The 20,702-nt window shown below is 40.3% G+C and overlaps 1 protein-coding gene across 1 annotated transcript in view; it reads right to left on the bottom strand.

The window, feature by feature from the left end:
* Positions 1-20,702, bottom strand: part of LOC306834983 (cadherin-7-like) — a 97,285-nt gene that overhangs the window by 53,385 nt on the left and 23,198 nt on the right. Inside the window, exon 2 of the mRNA XM_079361332.1 lies at positions 4,410-4,704. Coding sequence (XP_079217458.1) covers positions 4,410-4,704 — 295 coding nt within the window. The remainder of the gene's footprint in view (positions 1-4,409; positions 4,705-20,702) is intronic.

The raw sequence follows: 20,702 nt of genomic DNA, 5'->3' as shown, positions 1-20,702 counted from the left end.
CAGTCAGCTGTGTAATCCTTCAGAGATCTCTTTGCCTGTGTAGTAAGCAAAGCACTGCTTCCCTTAGAACGACCCCCACCACCACTGAGGCTTGCTAACATTTCCGTTTCGACTTTGAGGGTTATGAAAGACATAAACACCTTTGTTTTCACTCGTTTCCATCTCTATGCTGCCACGTGTGTTTGAGTGACTGAGCTAGCTTTCTTGTTGTTGTTAAAGGTCTAACCAAGTGAATGTGCTTTCAATTTAACAATGTGATGGAACCCTGAAATATAAAGTTCCTACCTGGTCGACACTTTTAGCACATTTAGCATTGGACTGACATACGCCAGAATTGATCAACTCCCTATACTTAATGGACATACAAACAAGATTATGCATCCTTGTTGTTTACAGCTTGTTTCTGTCTCCAGTCCGTCAGTTGTTGCTCCCTTGTTTTACACAGTAGCTTCTAACATGCCTGGGAATGCTGTCGCCAAATAGCATGGTTTAAAGTGGAGCATTTTGCCGCTAATTACCCTTCCATTAATCTAAGGGGCTGGTGGGGACCACAGCTGAGCTAAAAAGAAGGAACATCAACATTACCAACATTATGTCAGATTTAATAGACTTCCAATTATCTGCTGGATCTAAAAACTAGACTATATGTCTGTTGTTCTTAGCTTGATTCTGCTGCCTCAAAGTGCCCAAAAAATCTGTTATTGCAAGTTAAAGGATCCATAAACCATGTTAGCTGAACAAAACTCCTACTTTCCACTCACAAATGAGCAATTGAATATGATCTAGCTCTGACCCAACAAATAGACGAGCTGTATTTTTTTGTTATTCCTATTTTACTCTAAATTTGCTATCCACAAAACACTTGAGAACCACAAATTATTCCGCCAGTTACAGGCAATGCTTAAGGCCAATAAGCTAGCTCGCGATGAGCACCCTGTTGTCTTCCTTCCAACTGTTCTATTCGAGTTTCAGTTCCCAAGATTTTTTCTCTCTCCATGATGACACTTCAAAATCTGTCCACCATAGATTTAGGTAGCCTACCGCGAAACCGCTTTTTGCACGGCCTATTTCAAAAAAACACGGCCTTGAAATTATTGCACGGCTTGACCTAGGCCGTGCAAATATCTACATTTAATAGACGTGCTTACTACACGGGTGCGCTAAATATCTGATTAGGCTACATTCTAATTCTGGCAAAGAATATGTTTGCCGAATACCGGTGCTGAAAAGCTTAAACCTGATCCTGTTTACGTTTCTACAGCCACCCGTGTCCTATTTGGTAGACGGCGTGTCAGCCGGATGACGATAGCCGCTATGTAAATAGCGTCATATGATAGCAGCTAACCGCTGACAGCGAACCGCTAACTAATGAATTCAACAAAGGAGAAAAACGCAACATAAACAAAACCAACGCTGGAAGACGTCCAGCAGTTCATCTTCTCTGTCACTGACATGTGACTCTTTATTACAAGAACTCAATCAAGCTTTGTTTCAGAGAAGGCTGTGAGCGGCGAGGACAAATACAGACGTAAACAATCAGCTGTGTGTTACAGTCAATGGTTTAAACACGGCAGAGTTTTGTTTACCAACGTAACACGGGAAGTGACGATTTTTTCAACCAATCAACGGACTGCAGGGTTTAGCTCCACCTTTTTGGGTCAGCGCCACATTCGAATATGCTGACAGATGATTGACTTATCAAGGTCTAGGGATCTATTATTACTGGATGACACATGTAATATTATAAGTTTATTTGTTTGTTTTTTAAAGAGTGCAGATAGAAGTAGTGGGCCAACAAAGGGGTTAGACAACATGAACCAAGTGAGTTGCAGTCAAATGACAAAGGGGTGTGTCAGGGCAGGGGCTGTACAGTAAATCAACATTATCAAGCTTGGGAAAACTAAAATGTGTAACAATGCATCTCATTGAACAGAATGCACCATTTAGAGACTTATTCAAAACCAGTGTGTTAGGGAGCACATAACCTCCGCTCCGGCGTGCCGCGCCGCCGTGAGTGACACTAAAAAAAATTTGCACCCCCTGTATTTTTTTTTGCACCCCCTGTTTTCCCATTTCTGCCTAAATCACTGCTGTCCACTCAATAATCTACTTCTAATCTCTTCACCACTCTGAGAGCATTGATTGGTAGGTCCCATTCTGTGTATGGATTAGTTTTTAGACTGTGGAGTGAAGTGCCTGCAATATTTATCTCCTTTTTGTACCAAATACCTGTATCTAGAATTGAAAAAAATAATAATTTTAAGAGATGTATGACATAGAATTCAACATTTAAAAAATATATAGTTACATATAGTTTTGTGTCTGCTCACAACAACATTTATTTCTGTCTCCTATCCATCAGTCATTGCTCTCTCGATTAGGCAGTAGCTCCCAGCGTGCCTGGGAGTGCCTTGAGATCGCTCTAGGAGGAGCTGGAGGAAGTTGAGGATGTCTGGTTTGCTCTTTTTAATGGATGATAGAAATGTATTTGTCTGGGTCAGACATTTCTCAGAGACATTTTCAGCAGAGTAGGTACCAGTAAGTGCCAGCTAATATGAACTCTGAGCCCAATTTATGGAAAACATGCCCATGGCTCTCATGCCTGATTCAGACCTTAACTTTGCTTGAGTCAGTTTTGCGTCACTCATCAACATTTCTGAGCCTTAAGGTCTGCGCTGGCATATGTAAGTTGATAAATATGCAAATTAAGGCACATCAGACTTCACATTACGCTACGCTTAGTCTGACTTAAAAACAACACGAAATAGCAAATTGACTGCTTTTAAAATACAGCACCATCCATTTCTTGTTGACTGAAACATATGGTTTCAGTAGCTTCAAGGCTTAACTAAAAAAAAATACAATGAAAACAAGCGAGAGCGAAAACAAAATGATAGAAATGAACCAAAAGCAGCTTTGATATGCATGATTGTAAGCGCTATGTTTCATATAAAGGTCACACAGATCATGGCTTATCAAAATGGACGTCTCTATGTCTCGCTCTAGTTGCTTTCTCATACACCTTCTCAGTCAAAGGAAAAAAAAAAAAAAAAAAGCCTCCAGATGTTGTTTTGGTTCATTTGCATTTACTTGTATTTTGAGCGTGAGCATGACCCGCTCAAAAGCTTGAAGGAAATCTTGACCATGCAGCAAAAAAAAAAAACAGACAGGGGTCTGATATTAAGGATTCCTCTAGGACTGCATTCAAAACAGAGAGATTAAAGAAATATCTGCAGTAACTGCTGACATGAATACAGCCGCAAGATGTTTATACGCTGTGTTAGTAGTTCGCCTATTCTTTACAAGTTTTATTTTCAGATTAAATATCCCAAAAACTTTTGGACCGATTGTTATGACATTGGGTGCAGACATTCGTGTTCCCCAGAGAATGAATCATCGTGTCACCATGAAGTAAAATATCTCAATATCTTAATTTCTCAAATATTTACAGACGTTTATGATCTCTTGAGGACTAATTGTGATACTTTATCTGCTCTTTGTTACCAGTTTGAATTTCCATGAAAATGGTGGACATTTCTCCATGGCTTTATTTTAACTGCTAACGATAGCAGGAGCTGGCTTATTGTTAACATTGTTAAGGTTAGCATAGCATTAACATTGAGATAGTAAGTATATGTAAGACTATGCAGTGGCAACGAAGTGTGGACAACAGGAAAGTGAGGAATACAAAGGAGAAATCCTTCCTGCATATTGACGGATTGACTAACTTTAAAAAAGGTTAAAAAAGAAATCTCTCTTTTTTTTATATAAATCAAATTTTGGCTCCTGATTTTCAGCTCCTTTTGATTATTTTCACCTGTTTTGTTTTCACTTGATGGTTTTGTGAAGGACTTTAAATATATAAATGTGCTTCACTGATAAATTGCCTGGCCTTGTCCAAAACTTCCAAGGGCATCTTTGAACATCATCGTGCTTTCGAAAACCACATCGAGGAATGTAAAAGCTCAAGGACATCAAGAGGAGCAAAGTCCACACTGCTGTTTATCAGCATTCAGTTTTTGTGAGTAAAGTTATAAAGAAGCCAATAAATCATCACGCTCTCACAAAGGATTGCCAACATCCATGAGGTTTAACCTGGACCTCAACTCAAGAACTTGTGTAGAGTAGTTTAAATTAGTGATTAGGCGTTGAGTCCTCAAAGCTAACATGCTGGATCCAAATTAATATTAAAAAACTTCCTGATCCCTGAAATGACCTAAAGACTGAAAGAAGAAGACAAATTCACTGAGGTAGAAAATTATGAAATGCAGATTTTGGAGCGAGAGTGAGTCAAAAAGAAGGTTGAGAGTGAGAGAGGGAAAAAGGATTGAACAAGGGTGGGGGGGGATATAATAGAGAAAAAGAGGAACTGTTATGGGATTATCTCTAAGACAAATGGGGAAGCTTACCTAAGGGTGACATCTCTGGTACTCCTGCCAGGTACGGCCCATCCAGAAACTTTGGCTCATTATCATTGATGTCCTGGACCTTGACCACAAATTCAGACCTGGGCTCGACGGGTATATTGGTGAGTCGGTCTACAGCTTGAGCTTGGAGGGTGTAGTAGGCTTGAGCCTCCCGATCGAGGCGCTTCGTGGCGTGGATGTCCCCTGTGTTCTCATCAATGGTGAAGATGGAGGTGGAGCCCTCGCCAGAGAGCACATATTTCACCTTGCCGTCCCCTTTATCCACATCTGAATGTAACTGTAAGAGAGAAGAAGAAAAAACAACTGTAATGTGTAAGTGTTCGGCTTGATAAAGAATAACCTGAGGGCTTACAGGATTGTTCCACTCAGCAAATATTAAATAATGATAACACATGTGAGGTTGATACTTCACATTTCCGATCAAAGATAACAAACTGATTAATCTTGAATTCAAATGTGTCTGTGATCTGATATATTAAATGCGCATCATGTTTTTTAATATAATATATGAATACCTGATATCACATACCACTAAAATATGCAAATGTATGAAACATTAAATGTTGACACCCTGCACATTTCCCCACCATGCCTTTGATGATACATACAGCACACACATACAAAAACAAGCACATCCACAGTGTTTATTGGACAAACAGCCGAAATCAGATCAAAACATGAGCCATTTATGCATAAATTATGTTCAAATATCCCCTCTTGATTTGCATATTTAAAACGGTGGCACTTAGTGTCATGGCGCTGTGATTTGCTGACTAATTGATCAAACTTGCAATTTTCAATTACTAAACCTCCAGCTATTACCATCTCATCTCGCACACAAAATACTATGTGTGTAACAAAGTGAGTTTAATTTCATAAAGGTACGAGGATGCTCCAAATTAATTCTTCGGTTTCACTTATATTCTTTCATTTGGAAACGCTGCACGAAAACGTAAGCCTACTTTGAGCTTTTCATGCAATGTTTTATGTCAAACTACTTCAGCCCAAGTAGACGACCTGTGCTATTTGTTTGCCGTCTTCTCTCCAATGACAATGACGTCATGTGTAGATACTTTGCCCTGGGTACTAAAGAATCCAATTTTCCCTCGGCCACTTGACAAGCGCTAAGAGGAAGCATTGTTAAGTGAAAGTCGGACATGATTTTCAAGCTGCGCTTCTTTTTATACATTTCTGCCCATAGGAAGAAAAGGAGAACATGGATGTTCTTTATGAAAGTCCTCAATGACTCATCTCTATTACATGACATGTGGAAATTAAAGTTCAAATATTTTCAACTGGAACGGATAAGCAAACAGAATACCAAACCTTTTTTTCTTCCGACAATCCAAATATTTAAATGTGCAAATGTGTACCACGTTGATACAAGTGTGAAAAACAGACACAAGAATAATTATCTTCATACCAAATGTGTATTTTTAACCCTAAATGCAGGAAATGATATGTTTGTTGGTACAGTATTATCATATGACCTGACCCAGTACACTGAAGGAATCCTAACTTTGAAAAATGCTAAGCAGCTATACAGTAACCACTAAAAGTTATGCTAATATTAGCTACAGCGCTGCTCAGGTCCTGTGTCTGCCAAAGAGACTGACTATTAGCATGAATCTTGGTTTCTATATCAGTAGGCGTATGTTATCAACAACATTTTGAATATGAGACATACAGTCTTAAACTGAACACAAGAAAGGTCTACTCGCTTTCTTTTGACATCATTAGCTAACACTTGCAATGTATTCTTTTAATATTATCAAGATAATCTGAAATGGTTTGAAGAAGTATGTAATTCGATTTTTGAGGAGGCTAATAGGTATAGCAATACATTGAAGCATCTTTGGTTAACCCTGTGTTGGGAGGAGAGGGCTTGGCTCTGCACACTTCCAGCAGTGGGGAAATTTAGGTCTAAGGAACAGGCAAGACATGATCCAGGTTGAGGTACTGTACTGGCCTCAGGAGGATAGGTGGATGGCTAAAGCAGTGGAACAAGGATCCCAGGGCACATGAACAAGAAAGAAAATGCCTTAGTGTGAGATCTCATGGGCAGAGCTGTAGCCATTCCACATTTCCTCCCTCCTACAATCCGTGTGAGACACGCTCGCTATACTGTCACTCTTGCACACATGGGGCCTTAGAGAGGTGCAAACTGCAAACTATGTGTTCAAAAAGAGACAATGGCACACATGCTGTCTGGGCTCAAAACAGCTCTTATCCAACAACAGTTTCCTGATGTAACACTTGAGAGGGAGAGGTGCAAGAAGAGCCCCTCCAACACTGGACTGATAAAGGTCAGTCTTTCTCAATCAAAGAGCTTGGCATAACCTCCTGCAAACCGCCAAGTTCTGGGAGACGAGGGTCAGTATGGAGAGAAGATTACGGTTTATGGAGGTGATGACCACAACATTCCACCCAGATATTGTCTTGTGGTCAACCGAAGGAAAGAAACTGATTCCTGTTAAACAGACACTGCCATTGGAGGAGGGATGCGAAGAGGCCCTCGAGAGAAAAGCCTTGCAGTGTCAGTCCCTTGTTCAGGAGTGCACGGACAAAGGATGGCACGTATGGTTGTTCCCGGTGGAAATTAGTTGTAGAGGTTTCCCAACCAGGTCAGTCTGGCAGTTCCTGTCAGCTCTGGGACGAGACAAAAGGACGAAGAAATAAGTAGCCTGCAGGATGATGAAGGAGGCAGGATGAGCCTCCTGGTGGATATGAAGTGGGCGGCAGGAGAAAAGCTGGGAGCAGATAGGTAGTGATTTGGCAACCTCTGCCAGCCCACCAACAAGAGGGTTAAGGGTCGACACTGGTGGTATTGGTTGGATACCACCTGAGACATCTACTAGTAGCTACATATATTCCAACAGTAAATGGAGTTTTCAACAAAACAGGTGTACATTTAGCTAGCTTTGATTAACTTTCCACTCTCTGCTTGCACTGGGCTGCTGTATTTGGGTATTGGATGTGTGTCCTCGCAAATATCAAATCCAGCATTTTCGGTTGTATCCAACCCACTCTAATGCATGAAATCACCACATAGCATAGAATGGATTCTACAGGTTTTTGCCAATAGCAAGGGCTCAGATAATAAGTTAGACCAAGAGACGAGCTTCAGATCAGGCCTTATAAAAGCCATGTAAACCACCCTTCTCTAAACGTAGGTGTATATATAATAAGGGTCAGTTCTGTGTCACCAATTTGAGTTCTTTATTGAGGGAGTAAGGAAAGTCAGAGAAAGTAAAGTTCCACAGACAGATTTTCAGGTCTACAAAGAAGTCAGTCAAGTCTGTCTGAACCTGTCTAGTCACTTACAAGAACCTTCTACTTATGGAAGAGTTGTATTCCCAGGAGAACGATGCATGAGTGTAAAGATGACTTTAAGACCCCTCCTCAAAGTATGACTCTAAAAAAAAAAAAAAAAAAAAACCTTGAACAGGTCTATAAAAAGAACTCTTGAAGCTTGTAACCGCAACCTTGAATAATCGTATTTGAAGTATAAAGCTGTCTGTCGGTCGTCAACCCCTTCAACGTGCCAAACATCAGAGTGATCAAAGAAAGCCACATATCTTAAGGGAAGGCCATTGTCGGCATTCAAACATGGTAAGATGGAACATTTTCAACTGTCAGCATTTAGCGGGGGTGCATATTTCTGTCATTTCTCTATCACCTCCAACATGACAAAACCCCCAATTAACAGTAGAGCAAGCTTTTAGTGGATTTCTTGAGTGAATGTTTTTCCCTGATTCTAGATATTTGAACAACTCCAATTGCTTTAAGTGCAATGCTCTCAATGCCTTCATGTCAATGAAAATCCAACATTAGCTGTCATTCGGTACAATTATAAACACTTTGAGACGTAGAACATCTTACAGACAAGATCTGAACTAGCGTAAAGTGACCACATTGTTATAACCAGGGATGCACTTCATTCCCAACGAATGCTTTAAAGATTGGCCCAAAAAATAGCTAAGCTTTTTCATGAGGAAAATATTGAACTACTGAACTCCACAATGTCATTGTCTGTTACTACTAATCGTCTGGGCCCGACTGATATGGAATCTTCTGAGATGATACCGAAAACACTCTGATAAAGATATAGCAGCCGATATTTTTTTTGGGATCTTTTTTGATTGTTAGAAGTCAATTAATATAGATATACACACACACATATGAAATGTTTTGAGTCAAACACCGATGAAAAGATTTTATCGGCCAGTTGATTAATCGGTTGGACTCTACCAAGCAGGTACTTTCTCTAAAACATTGAGACGACGTTCAGAAAAAGATGACCCACACTAAGGCCAAGTCTTTTATGATAGTCAAATGTGCAGGAACAATATTCTCAAATCTACAAGACTGATGTCAAAATATGTCCCTTTTTGGCTGTCCCTTACTGTCCGACAGGGACGGCCTCCTGCTGTGAGGAGGCATGTGTGAACAAGCAAGTCAAAAAACATTTCTGTCTAGACACAGTTGTTATAATCGGGAAAATATTATTGCTCATTTGTAAACAGATTGTTTTGTTATTTTGTAGGAGTGAGTCAGATTCAGATACTGTCCAAATTTCTTTTGCATAAGTTGCATCTATTCAGCCCATAATTGAACGGCTTATTCCTTGGCTGGAACTACAGCCTTTCATCAAGTTTCATTAAAGCCTGGCCATTATCCTGCAGACAAGCAGGCAAAGGAATGGCAGCAAATACTTCACATCTTTGGTCAAGGTAATTACTCAGAAAACCCAAACCTCAGCTAAAGTAAGACCGCTGACCACTGTCTCTCTCGTACAGAAAAATCAAAATCAAGATTTTTTATTATTCCTGTCAGTGACGTCACATCATGCATCAGATGAAGCAAATCACCACACACAAGTTTAAATATGTCCTGACAAAGCTTCAGTGCAGGATTGGCAAAGAGTCAAAGAAAGCTTGAGAGAAGATAACACTTTAGAGCGTGATCAGCAAATCCATAAGAGAAAACTTGACAGAAATGATCACGAATAATGACGATGTATTTGACTTCAACTTCCTTTACTAATAACGCAATTTTCTGACGAAAAGCAAAGTTTTTTTCTTTCTCGAGTGACAAAAGTACAAAAAATATATATATAAAGACTGCATTAGTGAAAAAAGAAAACTGGGTGCAAAATCCCTTCTGTCCCAGGATTGTGTTCTGTAATAAACAAATAGAGATGTTGACAATGCCTAACCTTCAACAGGAACACTCCTAAATCTCTGCTTGTAATGCAAACACAGCTTCCACCTCAGTTTAGATGACTCCAGCGGCCCACGCAGCGACACCGCGGCCTCTCAACAGCCTCAGTAAGACTTCCAATGAGCCCGCTGACACGTCTTCCTCTTGGATTTTGTGACATATGGGATCAGGGGGTCTTCATTGTGTTTCTTCCCATCGCCGCATGATCCCTTGCTGAGTTAAGTAAGGTTACTATCACTGAAGAAAAAAAGTCAAAGCAAAAGCTTCCCATCTCGATCGAGGGGTTTTGTCAGAGACTCTTTTTTGGGGGGGGGATTATAGATCTTCTAACTTCCCCTGCTTGAGCATAAAAACACACAAAAGTGAAAAAAAGTCCATACAGAAGATTGTAACTAAGCAATTTAGTTCTTCTTGTTGTTCAAAACAACAAGAAGAACAAATGAGTTAGTGGATGTTACATACAGGGCTTTTCAATTACTGTATGTACAGCACGACCCACTTTTGTTTATTATTCACCGTTTCTTTTTGTATTACTTTGCACTCCCACATGTTTGCTGCCTTCAATTTATCTGTAAATGTCAACATCTCATTATGGGATAAATAACATTGGTATTTCAGGTTAGGAGCCAGCGCTGCAGGGGTGGAGAATGATTAGGTCAATAATATATTGGTGGCACTGAAGGAGTACACGCCGAACAGAGGATACAACACCAAAGGTCTTTTATTAATGGAATCCATCAACGTGCTGATGGATGCAGCATTCAGAGCGGCGATGATTGCATTTGTTGTGTCCTAGAGCCTATGCATGCATAGGGGAGCTCGCCGTGTTTATTCACCATCTCCTGCTGTCGGCGAGCAAACTTGAGCTAAAACGTCGTCGGTGGAAAGAGTCAACATTTAATCTGGAGGAAGCCAGCCGTGTCGCTTTTGTTTCCGGTGAACGCCACGGACAAGAAGGACAAAGCTGAAGGCCACAAGGCATGCAGGAAGGGGTCAAAGGTCAAGTTCACTTTATGGTCTTTTCAGTGTACTGTTTGCTTCATTTCCCCTCACTCTCCCTGGTGGCTGGGATGCTGGGGTCGGTCAGAGTTAGAAGTGGTGACGGAAAGTTCGTCTACAAAGATGTCCCACCTGCTGCACTCTACATAAAGTTTTTTTAAAGTTTTATAGATGAAATGTTCAGGTTTATTTGTGACTCGCTCAAGAAAAACAGTATTTTTTAAACAGTATTCTTCTCTCAAAGGGCCGAGCAGTAAATTTGAACCCATCAGGGACTTTAGAGTTTGTTCTTGGGGCGCATGACATAACTGCCAAGCTTACCGCTCTTCCATATATGGTCAAAAGTTAAACAGTGTCAGAGAACATCTACAGCTTTTAAAGACTTTAGTTCACGCTAAAAACTTCACAAAACAATATGTTGGTGAGTGATGGGAAAGCTCCAACATGCTAAAGAGGAAAAGAAGAAATATCACATGACCTGGCAGAAAATGGAGGGCAACACAGGTCTTTAACATTTGGATAAGCTGATGGTACCCCTCCCCTTCGATGCCTGGCAGTAAGGCTGCACGTATTCCATCTCTAAATCTCATCAACATTAAGGGCTACATAAAATATGTATAGCTTGGCAGGGCTTATTAAAAGTATACCCTGGTCAAATACTTTCCACTCCTATTAATCTAACCCATTTTAAAACCGTCACTGCTCATTTTCAGGTGCTATTTGAAGTTTCAACTCTTATTACTTTTACAGAGTTGCTTCACTTGCAAAAAAAAAAAGATATAGAGAGAAGAGACTCCTCCTCTTTAATTCTTCTCTTTGCCTCCCTCGAGGTGAGCGCAGCAGCAGGCGGCACGGCGCCACATCTCAAAGGCACACTGAGGGATCGTGAAGGAGGGGGGGGGGGTTTGGATCTGAACACGAACCCTTCTGAAATCAGTGCTGACACTTATCATCGCTTTGTATGCAGGCAGTTCTCCAGGGAGCCGCCTGTTAGCTTTGTGTTTGCTTGTTTACATTGTAGCGAGGGAGAAGGGCGGAAAGAAGAAAAAAAAAAAGGTTGTTGTCAATCCCAGATACACGCTCGTCAAATCACTGAAACTACAGTAAAACTGTTTTCAAAATGATTTAGCATTTGAGTTTTATTTTGCCTCTTTATCCTTCATGGAAATGTTGATTGGAGAGTGCTTTCTGCTCCTCTTCGAGACTTTTTAGCTCGGTTCTTTCCATCAAACCCAGTAGGAAAATACAGAATTCTTCAAATAAAATACAAATAAATGAAAATAAAAATCCTTAAAGCTCAAGACGCACATCTCAAGCTTTGTGTTTCTCGCTGAAAGAGGGTACAATTTCTTCAATTCAATGAACTGTGCACAATCCAAAGTGGATACAAAAGTCCATACCTACAGGCAACCTGTGAGCAATGCTGGATCCAGTGCAACAAACCAGCTTTAAGAGCCCTTCATCAACAATCGCCCTGGAGATACTTCACATCGCAACTGGAACGGCAGGTTTTACTGGGTCTCTGGGAGCAAGGCAGTATAGTATCAACCCAAAAATAAAATGTGATACATTGACGACGGCACACTGTGACTCCTGCTGAGAATATGAAGAAACCTGCACATACACACTGGCATTAACTTTCCCACTGTGCGTATATGCTCCATGATATTACCTTGGACATTCATCATGACATTACATGTGAATGTAAGGCAATTTGTGAAGCCAGCAGGGACATCAGACTCAGTTAATTAAACATACACACAGCTTATAATGAAGGAAGGAAATTGCACGAAAGAGAAGGATCATTCTGCAAAAAAAATAAAAAATGAGAAAAAAAAGAAAAAGAAGAGATAAAAATGCAGACAGGGTCTTCAGTGCAGCTGTCACTGACACGCTTGGCTTTTCATCCATTCCCTGGGCTGTGTTCTGGTGAGTAGCCATGGTGCTCAGAGAGAGAGAGAGAGAGAGGGTGAGAGAGAGAGAGAGGGAGAGAGCTGCCCCTCTTTTATTTAATAAGGGAGGTGCAGAAGTAGAAATCACCATGGAGAGGCTGTCAGCTATGACAGGGGAATGCATATACATGGGATCTGCACACATAAGCTTGTCCTCATTGACATTAGATTCAATAAATCATGTCTTCCTTCTCGACTTTTACTTTGAATATTGCTTCGTATTGTTTGATTACTGCTTCTGCCTCCCAAGTAGCAGTGCCTGATTGTATTGTGACCGAGATTGTGTGTTTTCTAGCATGTGCTAATATATCTGCAAATGTAGCATACACAACTGCTGCTAGCTAACAGCTGGTGGTCGCTCGTGAACATTAGCCCGAGGCACCCTGCACCTCGCACAAGTAGCTTCCTAACGCAGCTCTTTCAGACCATCAACCATGTCATCCTCCTTAATATCATGTTTGCTAACATCAAGTGTCTCCACCTCATTAGCAATATGTCATGAGTTATTCATTCGTGTTAGGACCTAAAGACAAGTTCAAACAAAATCTTAAAAAGGGGATCTGGAGTGGTAATCACTCACCAATTGATTGTTATTTCAGGTTTTATTCCAAAATGTTCTTTTCATTTACAAATTGCATACAATGTTTTTTTTTTTAATGTATTCAATGTTTATTTTTTACACAAAGCTTTAAGCAGGACGTGTGGGTTTCCTGATTGAAACACTTTTAAAATATTAAAGCGTTATTCACAAGTGCAGTCAATCACACGTTATATACAGTGTGCGTGTGTGCTTGAAGAGGAAAAAAAAAAAATCCCGGATCACATGACGTGTTTCAGTGTTAAGATTAGAGATGTAAAAGATGAAACTGAAAGATGAAAAAGGAGTCATCGAGATGAGGCAGATTCAGAAACATGCACAGACAGCAGTTTGCAGTTTGTGAGTCAACTGAGGAGATTTACTGAAACGGAGACACTTTCCTCGAAACGTGCGCTCTTCCCTGCATCAAAACGATGTGTGTGCGTTTTAGCAGCTGTACTCTCTTCTGACTCATTTGTTGTAAATGAGTCGATTTGAATTTCTTTACTTTCAAAACGAGAGCATCCTCAAGCAGACAGACTTATGATGCTGGTGAGGAGATGTTCCTCCTTTTTGCGTGAACAAACTGCGATGAGTGTGAGTATGTGTTGTGTGTGTGTGTGTGTGTGTGTGTGTGTGTGTGAACAGGGTTCAGCAGAGAGAATCACTCCCATGATAACCCGCCACCCTCGACTGTATTTTTCCTTATTGTTCTGTTCTTCTAGCAGCAGATTTTACAGACTGCACCTTTAATCAAGTTTATGTTGAAGTCGAAACCTTGAAAGCATCTCAACTCCGTGACTTGTCATTGTTGCTGTGCAGGTGTAACAAATGAAAGCAGCTTGACTGTCAGTTAAAGATTAAGGACTGGAAACACTTACTCTGGCTGTGGCAGCAAATAAAATAAAAGTTGAGTTGTTCCTTCACAGAACACAAAGCAACACTTTTTTTGTGATTTAGAGAACGAGGGTAAATAAGCAAGAATTCAAGTAATCTGATATAAAGAGAGTGAAAGCTGCAGTTTAATACGCTGTTAAACCAACACTAAGAGACGACTGATGGCTCGTCGGCAGGTTGGAACGCGAGCGCACAGAGATGTTTTTTATGTGGAGGAGAAACGTGAAAATGCAGAGAGGCAGGTTTCAGCGGGGTAAGGCAGGGTTCACTGCTCTATCTCTCTACAACATAGAGACTGTTCACATAAAGGAATCAGCATTCAATCAAAGTCAGGAATGATTTTCACAATCCCGGCTGCCATTTGTACACTTTGTCTCCATCAGGCAGCAGCAGCAGCTCCTATCTGCACCTGCCGACTGAGTCAAACCTCAGATAGCGTCTTTGTTTCCGTGTGAGGGAGGCGAAAAACAACGCTGGATTTGAAAAGGAAAGTATGAGTCAGGTTCTCGACGGCAAGAATAAATCTTTACACCCGTTTATAGGATTGTTACACAAATTCATGCACTGGGCTTTTTATGCAACGGGACGTCAACTCATATTGTAAGATGTATTGATTACTGAATATTGACAAAACAGGAGCTAACATTAAACACACATGAAAGCACTAATTAGATGTGTCATGTTTAATTGCACTAATCTCCTGTTTAAGGCTGGAACGACGTATCATTTTCAAAAGGGATTAACTCATCTATTATCTTCATGTTTATTCCCAATATTTCATTTTCGAGAGCTCTAGGCTCGCCCAAGATTCATTCCAAAAACATATACAAATTATTTTACCCATTATTGGGAAAATATATACAAATGTCTCTTACAATACATTTAAAATAACATCAAGGAAGTGAAGATTCTTTTGACCGTCATGATCAACATCCTGCAGCGTGTTAGCTCCAATATTTAGGGTCAAATCGGTACGCTTGGCTCCCCAACAGAAGGGTACTAAAAAAGTGCACGATGGGAGTTTTGGGAGAGAACTGTAAAAGTTAGGGGAAGTGTACATATTATGTGATATATGTTCATAACTCTACACAAACTGTCCTCAGAGGAAAACGGTGCACGAGAAGTTATGGTGGCAGAGAAAGTGTAACTCTCCTGGTCGCCTTTTCGCTCCAAACTGCGTTCAAGGAACTCATTTTCTCCTTCGGATAAAGTTTGTGTGTTTAGTTAAAAAATATAACAGAATTGTTTCACTTCCCAAATGTTCAAATTCTATCTCCAGAATCTACATAGTGAAACTTTAAGCTAAAATGTGTATATATAACGTCAATGAATGAGGTTCAGCTCGAGCCACACACTCTTGAATCAGTTCAGCACGTCGTGAATACACAGGTGGATAAATACACAGCTGACACCAGAGATGCTGTGTGAATCAAATAAAGCTCCTCTCTCTTCCCAATATGACATTTGAAATGTGACAAAGGGTCTGTAGTTTACTAAAGCCCAAGGTGTCTGTGTTATGATTGGCCCTTAACACACACACACACACGTTAATGAAAGACCTGCAGTAGTGATTCCAGGCCTTTCAGTGCGCTGCCCCCGCTGCCTCTTCTGGTTTGCCAACCTCGCCACAATGCGGATTTGTCATCCACATCAATGAAAGTAATCACGCTCGCAATCAGGACAAGCTTTCATTTTCTCATTTATTTTTTTATTTTGTGTTTGTGTGTGTGTGTGTGGCGTTCAGGTGCCCACAGAGATGGGAATAAATGGAAGATGGGAGTAGGCAACCCTTTCAAAGTATTATGGGTGAGCGAATCAAAGTGCTTTTGTCACACAAAAAAAGGCTCTTTAGATGCTATCGTGTGACGACTGTGTGGGGTTTTTTTTGTGTGCGAGTGAGTACAGGAGAGCTGACAATCGATTGATGTAACAATCTAAATAGAGAGAGTGCAGGAAACTGCATTTCCATATCAAGTGGAGTACATAGAAAGAAACTGTTGTTGCATGCAGCTCTGTAAGATCGAGTCCATTAGGCTGCAGGTGAAAAATGTCGACAGTGTCCCTTTTTTTTTGTTAAATGGAAGTTGGTCTTTTTTATTTTTCAATATAACTTGAGCTGTTTGAAGGTGAAGATGTAAAAAATTTTTTTTATGTCGTTGCAATCATAATATCAGCTCAGCAGAGTTCAGATCCTGCCTTAAAAACCAGCTCCTCATCACATCCTGCGTTCTTCAATCACCACCGGGGTCTAGACTCCATGGGGGGGGGGGAGATCCTATCCTGCTGTCGGCCTCATTACCTCCGAGTACATGAAGTCTTCATGGTGGAGTCTAATCCCTAAAGACTTTGAACATTTATTTCCTAAATTGTTAAATAAATAATTGTTAATTCTCAATTAAGTCTCTACTGATTTAATTGCCTTTATACCGATATGCAGCCCCCCCCCTCCCCCTCCCCCCCTACATGCCACACACAACTTCTGCAATTAGAAACTTTTTCTTTCACTATAACCTGAGCTGTTTGAAGATGTATTTAAAGTTGCCGCTGCATTAAATGACTTTGATTATTCACGAAGCACAAAGAATGAGCTTCACAGTTATTTACTACTTATTTGCCCTTTATTTTTTACACTATGTATAATACATGTATGCTGTGTGGCTACTAGCTGCACTTCATCAGTGCAGATGAGTTGATGCTGGTCTGTGGTTAAAAGCCACCTCTGCCCCTTTAAAAGTCACTTTGTCTGTTTTAGTTACTATTTCTCATCACTTTAAATTGTTGTTTCTGGTTTCACTGATTTTTCATTCAGTTTTTTAAAACACCTTTAGCTGTTTAAAACCACCTGCTTGTCATTGCATTTGATCTCATATTCTTAAATTTGTAATACTCAACTGTCAGACTTAGCATCACGGTCCCAGAGGAACAAACGCTCAGTGTGTACTTTATATGTGGTTGAAATGACCAAAAACAGAGGACTTGACTTAATAATACATGTACACCTTGAGTTTGAAAAAGAAAAAAAAAGTCACTATCAACATTTTTAGAAAAATTTAAGGCAAAATAAAGACCAACAGCAGTTGTAAAACAGATCAATAACGGTTAACATAAGAGTTGATATATAAGAACCAAGGCTAATGGTGAAGTGAATAACAGTTTGATTTTAAATGCAAAGGGTAATTTTCTTTGAGTGACATTTGCTACAGGGATAATATTCACACAACGACAAATCTATTCAGAAAAGTAACTGAAAGGGTTGGTTTTTCTGCAAAGAAACACGTACGGAACATAAAGCCCCTTATTGATGGCTTGAGTGGGCTATAAATATCACCTGACATACTGTTCTGAACCTCAGGTCCCCAGATCCAACCCTGAATCATTCACAGTAACAACACACTGAATTCAATACAGCCCGACTCTTCTGTAAAAGCACTGGTGAGGATGGTTGCAGAGAAATGTGATTATTAGTCTGACACATCGGATAGAAATGCTCTCCTTCTTATATCAATTGTAAAGCTGAGTACGGACGTATAATGTTGGCTTAATTGATCTGCCTTCAGATGTAGCAGAATAATACATTTAAGTGGTGCCCATACTAGCAGCTTTCATTTGTATTCAAATTGAATTTTAAAATGAAGGTAATAAGCAGAATTCATTTCAGCCATTCAGGATTTAAATATAACGTTTGTGACAGGTTCATATGGATTATATAGTGGCTGCTCTCAGGCATGTGGTGCAATAGAGAAAAATAATTATATCATAGTCATCAGACCAAAAATAAGAAAGGAGGTAGAAATGCAATGAACTAATGTGTGATGTGAGGAACGTTTGTATAATATCTCAGTTTCTGGTCTCCATCAATAGTTTGAAATCTCCTTTAAATGTTATTAAGTCTGTTTTGCAAATCAGAGTCCCGTTTAGAGCGGGCCAATATAGCAGGGAATGATTTAGAGCAATTCAAGCTGTGACTGACAAATCACAGCCATCGCAACCCGACAGCCAAGAAAAAGATGAGCAATGCTTATTCCACCTTGTTGCCCACATATTGTCAATTATAGTTAAATAAAAACAAGAGGGCAGCAACCACGGTGCCAAACATAAGGCTTTAAAATGATTGATCAAAAACCAATGGATGATGTCAGCGGTTTTGTAAAACTCAGGTCCAGAGCTAAGCCTCCAGCCAGGATTTTTAGGATTTGTGACTCGTTCTTGGACTGGAGCACTGATGACTTCAAATTAGTCCTGGTGTGGAGCATTTACTGCATTGAGATGCAGGAGATTGAGGAGTCAGACTTGTGTATTTATAAAGGCTTTTATTGTATAAGGCGATAATTGGTTCAGTTTCGAGAAAGGACTCACCAAAATTGCGTTGACTTATGCGGCAGCAGTTCCTCTCAGGATGTCGAAAGAGGCGCCACCAAGTATTTTACAGAAAATACAAGAAAGAGCAGTGCAAATTGTTTTATATGTACTTTAACAGAAATGTCCAGGATGCACTCAGAAAAGTAAGATGCAAAAGTTACATGTGTCGTTAATGACGTTCATGTTATTAGCAGCTATAGCTAACGGTAACGTACGCCTATAATGTGACTTAACTAACGGGTCCACGATGTTCGGTTAGGTCATGGGGTATTTCTTAGACTCGAACTCAAGTAACAGGGACTGGGATTTTTCTGAAGTGGTTCAAGAAAGAAATGAAGAGCGTCCCTGAAGAAATGTCTGAGCGTCCTGGCATACAATAATCTCGAAGTGTGGCGGTAACCAGTTCTCGACTTTCTTTTTTAACTGACTAGAGGAGACCTTTAGCAAGATCTCTCTAGCATGTGTCTCTTTCTGTTCCTGCCTGCAACAAAAGCCTACGTTTAATTATTACATGTCTGCTATAGACACGGCTCATCCTTCTACCCTCCTTTGTGAATCACTCTGAATGGCCCTTTTTTTTCGCTTCCTATTCAGCTGAAGCTTACGATACTAAAGGTTGATGCAATCTGATCAAATTTCAGCAAGAAAGGCAGAAATCAAATCCAAGATCACAAATGTTCATCCAGGTCAAGATGGCATTGCTCCTTCATAGTGCCAATGGTGCATTGTGTGTGAAGCATTCAGTTCTTAAGAGCAGGGAAAACTGTGAGTGTCTCATTTGGTCCTGGTTCTCTATCGAGCACATGTTCTGTCACATGTTTTGCAGATGGTGGGAAATAAAGTGAGTCAAAAGGTATCCAGTGGTCGCAGACTCAATAGCCATTTCTAGATCCATTATATCGTGCCAGCTGTGCAAGGTAAAGCCTCTTTCCTATCATTCGTCAGCTCACAAAAAGTCCACTTTGTGTGGTCGCGTCTGTAAAGTTAAAATGTTCTACAACTTTATAAAGTGCTCCATTCTGCCAACTCAAATGACAGGCTTTTCCAAAGTGGCTGCTTTCCATCTGTCTCGCAGCCACTCCCCATTGGCTGTCACGAGAAAAAGGCTCTGGCAGTTTGTTCTAGCTGGAGGCTAAAATGAGGAAATAGTTCTACTGTACCATAAAGTGGAATTTCACTACTTTTTTTGTGCGAACATGAGAATATAACCACTGCAACTTACCAAGCCTCTTTATTATTAGGATATCCAGACACCAAGCGACAACCTGGTTTCTGCTGGTCAATATGTGGGTCATTTCAGGCGCTCCATCAATTGACTGATAATCATGGAGGGTCAACGAGATCACTTGTGCGGTTGCTTTGTGCTCCAAGAGTTATCAGATATGTGTGAATTTGTCTTCCTGGTAACGTATTTTGGGACAACACTTAATCAATGTAGTGTTTTCTTTCTTCCAAATAAGTAATTAATGATCAGAAACGTGGATGGATGGATGGATGGATGGATGGATGGATGGATAGATATTAACATGTAAGGTGTGTCATTAGGAGCACCTTAGCATTTAGCTTCAACCACCAATTTGTCTCTCATTGTTCTGGACAATTGTTCATGTAAACACAAGGGAACGATCAGGGATCTAGAAAGTCACTGGTTTCCCATCCTTATGTGCCCCATGGTGCCACGATTATCATCAACAAATACTGAGATCTAGGAATTGACAACACAGGCAACTGGTCTCCAGCAGGTTTATCTCTGCAGTTTAACAGAACTGTGAAAAATCAAACAAAAACACACACCGCCTTGTGTGCCAAAAGTAGTGAAATGTTTCTGTCCTGAAAGAGAACACTGAACACTGCACAGTATTCATTAAAAATAAGGGCAGATAAATACAATAATCACATACATTTTCTTCACTACCACCACTCTTTCTTTTGTTTCCTTTGGGGATTTTGATAAAACAACGCTCTCCTGTCATTCATATCATTTCTGAATGCTCTGGGAGGCATAATTGCCTGATGTTTGTTTACTCTTGTTTTTCACAGTCTCGAGCTCTCCACGGCAGACGGGGTTTTTCAACGGTGTTTGACACACATTATTTTGATTAAAAACCTGTTCAGTGAAGAGTACTCATTGCTCGGAGCACTCTGAGGTGGCCTCCTGATGACAGTGACATCAATAATCTCTTCCAGGGCGCTTGTCACCAACAATACATGGATGAAGATGACCGACAAGGACAACAAACAATCCAAATATTGGAGATGTGAATCAGT

This window comes from Symphodus melops (assembly GCF_947650265.1).
Source record: "Symphodus melops genome assembly, chromosome: 14".
Taxonomy (NCBI): Eukaryota; Metazoa; Chordata; class Actinopteri; order Labriformes; family Labridae; genus Symphodus; species Symphodus melops.
The sequence above is the reverse complement of the archived record's forward strand: the minus strand, read 5'-3'. Positions and strand labels throughout refer to the sequence as shown.